This window comes from Vicia villosa, linkage group LG4 (assembly GCF_029867415.1).
Source record: "Vicia villosa cultivar HV-30 ecotype Madison, WI linkage group LG4, Vvil1.0, whole genome shotgun sequence".
Classification (NCBI taxonomy): Eukaryota; Viridiplantae; Streptophyta; class Magnoliopsida; order Fabales; family Fabaceae; genus Vicia; species Vicia villosa.
Window position 1 is genome coordinate 120,614,970 of NC_081183.1, and position 5,779 is coordinate 120,620,748.

The following is a 5,779-nucleotide window of genomic DNA, read 5'->3' on the forward strand; positions in this document are numbered from 1 at the left end:
TTTTAAAATGGTTTCGAATTTGTACAAATTAAGAAATCAAAAAAATCATTTGTTTATGGGAGACTATGTTAAGATTGGTGGATTCTAAATACAAACCTAGGATGTTTAAAATACACAGTTAACTGAACCATTCTATAATCTGGCCAGAGCCAATCTTTATGAGTGTGGAAGGTGGACGCAAGACCGATGAGTTTACCTTTTGTTACAATTAAATCTTAATTAAATAAGATTTCATAAAATAATTGATTATGATTATATCATAGTTAAAAAAAAAATTATTTTAAATTTATTTAATTCATATTCAGAGAGTTAGAGAGAATGAAAAACGTAAACACAATTTTGAGCTATGGAAAAAAAATGCAAGCAATCTTAATTCAAAATAAGTGTGCACCAGCATTGAAGGGTAAGGTGTCGATTCCTGCACGCCTAAAACAAACACAGAAGACTGAGATGGTGGATAAGAAAAGAAGTATAATTATCGTGTGTCTCAGAGATAAAAATTTAACGGAAATCTTTAGAGAGAATACTACGGCTTCGATGAATGGAAGAGAACAAATCCATAGTGAAGCAATTGTCAAAATTTCACAAGATCATGAATAATTTGGGAAATATTGAGGTGAAGATTGATGACAAGGACAAGAATATATTCTTGACCAAAATTCTTTTAGCCCTTCAATTATGTCCTTTTTTATAGTAAGGAAGGTACTATTACTTTAGATGAAGTTCAAATGACTCTGAGGTCCAAAGAATTTTTAAAGATGAAAGATTTAAAGATTGACGATAGTTGTGAAGGCTTGTGTGTCTCAAGAAGAATAAATGAACATATAGAGATGTTCAAATCCAAGAGATTTGTTAACGCAAGGTTAAAAGGATTTGTTTGTCAAAAGAACGTCACTTCAAGAAAGATTTCTCTCAAGAGGGAGGACCATGAAGATTCTCGAGCTCGTATAAATTTTACTGTCCTAAAGTATGTTTGATGATCTAGGGTATTGTACTAGAGTTGCACTCTGATTCTTAGGGGAAAGGGGTTCTAGTAATCCAGAGTTCGTGCCGAGAGGTCATGGCACTGGTCAAGTATTGTTCTCACTAGGAATCAAACCCGGTATTCCCCGAATTTTGTCCTTAGCAGGAGTTCGTTTATCACTCGAGCTCAATTGCTTGGTTAAGAGGAAATTCATTTTAATTGTATTTGTTCTTTGTCACAAAAAATGACTATTCTTATTATGGTTAATTTATTACCATGTATATTTATTAATAGTGACGGGGGATTTCGCTGATTTGCATATAAATTTGAATACAATTGCCTCTTCCCTTTAATCCTCACAACAACATTTGGTGTTTTGAATTTTCATCTCCTATCTAATGTCAACAGCCCCTGATACTACAGCAATTGAGGTTGTTGTAGTAATAGGTAGAATTTTCTAATTAACCTACTATGATCATTTTGTTCTATTTATATCTTTTCATTGGTTTAGTGAAATAATTTCTAACTACACACTTTCTATTTTGCAGTAGTAATTGTTGTTAAGGTAGCTATTGTGGTTTGTGTATGTAGGAGAAGACATCAAGTAAATGGTGGTGGAACCATTATTCCAGATTCACAATTCATAACTCTCACTATGGATAAATTTCTAATCGACATGGAAAGGGAGAAGCCAATAAGATTCACTGGCCAACAGCTAAGAATTGCAACAGACAACTATTCCAACTTGTTAGGATCAGGAGGATTTGGAACAGTTTACAAAGGAATTTTCAGTAACGGAACAATCGTAGCTGTGAAGGTTCTACGCGGTAGTTCCAACAAGAAAATCGACGAACAATTCATGGCAGAAGTCGGAACAATTGGTAGGATTCATCACTTTAATCTCGTTAGGCTATACGGATTTTGCTTTGAACGAAACTTGATCGCGCTTGTTTATGAATACATGGGGAATGGATCACTTGATAGGTATTTGTTTCATGAAAAAAAGGTGCTGGAATACGAAAAGCTTCATGAGATTGCGATCGGTACAGCACGAGGCATTGCTTACTTACACGAAGAGTGCCAACATAGAATAATCCACTATGATATAAAACCAGGAAATATTCTCTTAGACATGAATTTCAACGCTAAAGTTGCTGATTTCGGTTTGGCCAAACATTGCAACAGGGACAATACTCACATAACGATGACCGGAGGAAGAGGGACGCCTGGCTATGCTGCACCCGAGCTTTGGATGCCATTTCCAATAACTCACAAATGCGATGTTTATAGTTTCGGTATGCTATTATTCGAAATTGTAGGTAGAAGAAGAAACCTTGAGATTAAGAATAATGATAGCCAAGAATGGTTTCCAATTTGGGTTTGGAAAAAATTTGATGCTGGACTATTAGGGGAAGCAATGGTAGTTTGTGGAATAGAAGAGAAAAATAAAGAGATTGCTGAGAGAATGGTTAAGGTAGCTTTATGGTGTGTTCAATATAGGCCAGAGTTAAGGCCTATAATGAGTGTTGTGGTGAATATGTTAGAAGGTACATTGGAAATTCCAAAGACTTTGAACCCTTTTCAACATTTGTTTGCTGGAAATAATTTTGCTACTCAATCAGTGCAAGTGTCAAATACTTATACAACTACTGTGACTTCTTCTACCTCTTCTGTTATGGTAAGTGATTCAAGTATTGTGTGTGCTACTCCTATTATGAGGAAGTATGAGATTGAATTGGCAAATAGCATAGTGTGATGAAATGCATATGCTACTTTATGGGAAGGATTCCATGTTGTAAATGACCTATATCTTTTCATATGAATCTCATACTTTGAACATACAAACTTTTCTGTCTTTTTTTCAATGTTATTTTACATATATTCTTGAAGTTATCAAAGACTAAAGACAAAAAGGTGGAAACAAATTTTGCATTGGAAAACACTAAACTATTTTTTATTATTCCTTTTCATCTCTTCATTTTATAGTCATTTTGTTCTTTCTCCGTATGAACAAAGTTGTCATGATGTTACACTTTATGTTTGGCGTGTTAAAATGATATATCCTATGAGGATGGTACTAAGTAGGGTTGAAAACCAAGTAGGGTTTTTCAAATGAAGACAAATAAAACCACAATAAAATAAGTTAATAAATTGTTAATGAATGTTCCTTCTGCGCTCTTTTATTTATGTAGTATTTCTGATCTGCTTCACACAAAAGCCTATTAGAGGATATTTAATGTGATTGATCTTGATTGATATGACCTCTTAATGGCAATTGGGAATCAGATATTGTCACAAATACTTGATTATTATATCTCTTCATTACCCATAAATGTGATTTCGTTCATATCTCAACTAAATATTGTCCTGCACTAGACATGAGCTGGTATACCAATCTAGCCCATTAATTATTTAAGTCTGACCACATTCTTCTGGTTGGATCATTAACTAGGGCGAGCTCCATTGGGTTTAGGTTGACTCCTTCCCACTTCAAGACCTGACCCACGAAACAAGACATGTACACGGTCCCTCAAGTATGAGTCGTGTAAGGGTGAAATATTTTCCTAAGCCTTACCAAGAAACTAGACATGTACAAAGCCCCTCATGCATGAGCCGTGTAGAGTGACATGTTTTCCTAAGTCTTACCAAGAAACCAGACATGTACACAACCCTTCAAGCATGAGTTGCGTAAGAGTTAAATGCTTTTGTACTTGCAAAAAAGTACAATAGAGGAGATAGAACTCACTCACAAGTTGTACTTGCTAAAAGTACAATGAGTGACAACCCCTAATTATGTAGGACTGTCAGGGGATTTTAAGGTTGTTGTAGTGATAGAGAAAACTCACGCAAGGATGGTGAGAAGCTCTGTATATGGGGTTTTCAGAGTTAATTGACCTCCCTTTCTCAACCTTAGGGTTGAGGCATTTATAAGAATTTCTTAGGGATTAGTCTTAGAATCCAAGAAAGCAGTAACTTCTCTTTCCCCCTTCAGAATTGTGGGAAATGTATAGTTATTTCCCCTATAATATTAGGGAACATGACCTTCTTTGTTAACTTCTCTTCTAGTAAAGTTATTGAGTGGGGGACACATCATTCCCATATTCTCATAGATGGTTAAGTATTCCAATAACTAGGGGAGTTATCCAAGAATGGCCGCCCATCATGATAAATGAGTGAACACGGTTATATAAGGGAGGCAATGATGTTCAAGTGGAAGTCCAGCGTTTATATTGCCTCTCAGGGCGATAAGGATGTTCTAGTGGAAGTCCAACATTTTACATTGCCTTTGAGGAAGATAAGGATCTTCCAATGGAAGTCCACTATTTTATATTGCCCTTAAAGGCGATAATGATCTTCTGGTAATCCAAATCATCACATGCTTCGTTACCAATAGAAGCGAAAAACCCTTCTTAGTGTGATCTTGGAGACAATTTTAGTTTCTATCCATTCGTAAAATAATCTACTCCAACGGTAAGGAAATTCAATTGGCTAGATGCCAACGGGAAAGAACCCAAGATGTCTACGTCCTATTGGTAAAATGGACAGGGTGATGGGACATAATGAAGGATCTCCATTGCGCATGGTGTGGATTTGTGTGCCTCTGGAACTTGTCACACTTTTTGACGAATCCTTCACTAATTTTGATTAGAGTGGGCCAATAGTAGCTCGCCCTGAGAAATTTATTTGTTATGCTTGCCTGCCAATATGGTTATCACATGCTCCCTAGTGGACTTTTACAAGGACCAAAGTGACTTCATGTTATCCTAGGCATCTTAGCATGGGAGAAGTTCTTCCCCATCTTACAAAGCCTTTAATAGATCATCGTATACTTTGATACTTGCTTTCAAATATTTTTTGCTTCGAACTCGTATGTCTTCAGATAGCGTATTATATGTGTCATCCAATTGGTGGTCTGGGAGACGTCAAGGGTATTTGTTTCACCGTCCTCGATTATGGGGTCGAAGAGAGTCTCTTGAGTTACAATATGGTTATGCACTGCTCTTTTGGCACTGGCGAGTTTGGAGAAAAGGTCACTCCTAATGTTCTATTACTTGGGCACAAATGTTATTTCAAATTCTTTAAAACATTGTAATATGTCGCGTATCTTTTTCAGATATTTGATAAGAAATGGCTCTTTCGCTTGCTATTCCCCTACGACCTAATTCACCACTAGTTGTGAGTTGGTTATGAATTTTAGACTCCAAGTGCCATCTCAAAGGCAATGATCATACTGACAATAAAGGCTCCGTACTCGGCTTGATTGAAGCTGGCCTTGAATTCAAACTTCACAGAATGCTCGAGCAAGACGTCATTTGGCCCTTCTAATATTATTCCAATGCCAAGTCCTTTTAGGTTTGAGGCACCATCTACAAATAATATCCACGTGCGGGGAATTTTCTCCTCTACTGATGAACTAAACTCTGCCATAAAATCAGTTAGCACCTGCGAATTAATACTTCCTTTAGGAATATATAAAATATTGTAATTAGATAGTTTGATTTCCAAAGACATCATTCTCCATGCGAGATCAAGTTTATGCAATGCTTGTCGAATGGATTAATTGGTTTCACCATTACCCGGAGCCCTTGAAAGTAGGGCATGAGTTTCCTTGCAATTATCATGATCGCCATGGCGAGCCTATCAATATTCTGGTATATGGCCTCAATGCCTTTAAATACCTTGTAATGTAATTGATAGGCCACTCGACTTTTTTTGAGTTGGACAAGTGAGTTCAAGCACAAGAAGGGGATGAATTGTGATATTCAAAATTTGTAATTAAATTTAAAAATTTTGTTACTTAAACACGAATTATGT

The 5,779-nt window shown here is 36.2% G+C and overlaps 1 protein-coding gene across 2 annotated transcripts; it reads left to right on the plus strand.

The window, feature by feature from the left end:
• Nucleotides 1-1,296: 1,296 nt before the first annotated feature.
• Nucleotides 1,297-2,876, plus strand: LOC131599565 (G-type lectin S-receptor-like serine/threonine-protein kinase At1g34300). Of its 2 annotated transcripts, none has more exons than XM_058871874.1 (2): nucleotides 1,297-1,411; nucleotides 1,513-2,876. In XM_058871874.1, the coding sequence occupies exons 1-2, from the start codon at nucleotides 1,363-1,365 to the stop codon at nucleotides 2,718-2,720; spliced, it is 1,257 nt and encodes a 418-aa protein (XP_058727857.1). In that variant the 5' UTR covers nucleotides 1,297-1,362; the 3' UTR covers nucleotides 2,721-2,876. The 2 variants fall into 2 exon arrangements, with proteins under 2 accessions (XP_058727857.1, XP_058727858.1); XM_058871875.1 differs by having other exon boundaries at nucleotides 1,326-1,411; nucleotides 1,556-2,876.
• The last annotated feature ends 2,903 nt before the right edge of the window (nucleotides 2,877-5,779 follow it).

Coding starts and splice junctions, on each gene's coding strand:
- LOC131599565 (XM_058871874.1), top strand. CDS start 1,363: ATGTCAACAGCCCCTGATACTACAGCAATTGAGGTTGTTGTAGTAATA. Junction 1,412..1,512: donor TGAGGTTGTTGTAGTAATAG/GTAGAATTTTCT, acceptor TCTATTTTGCAG/TAGTAATTGTTGTTAAGGTA.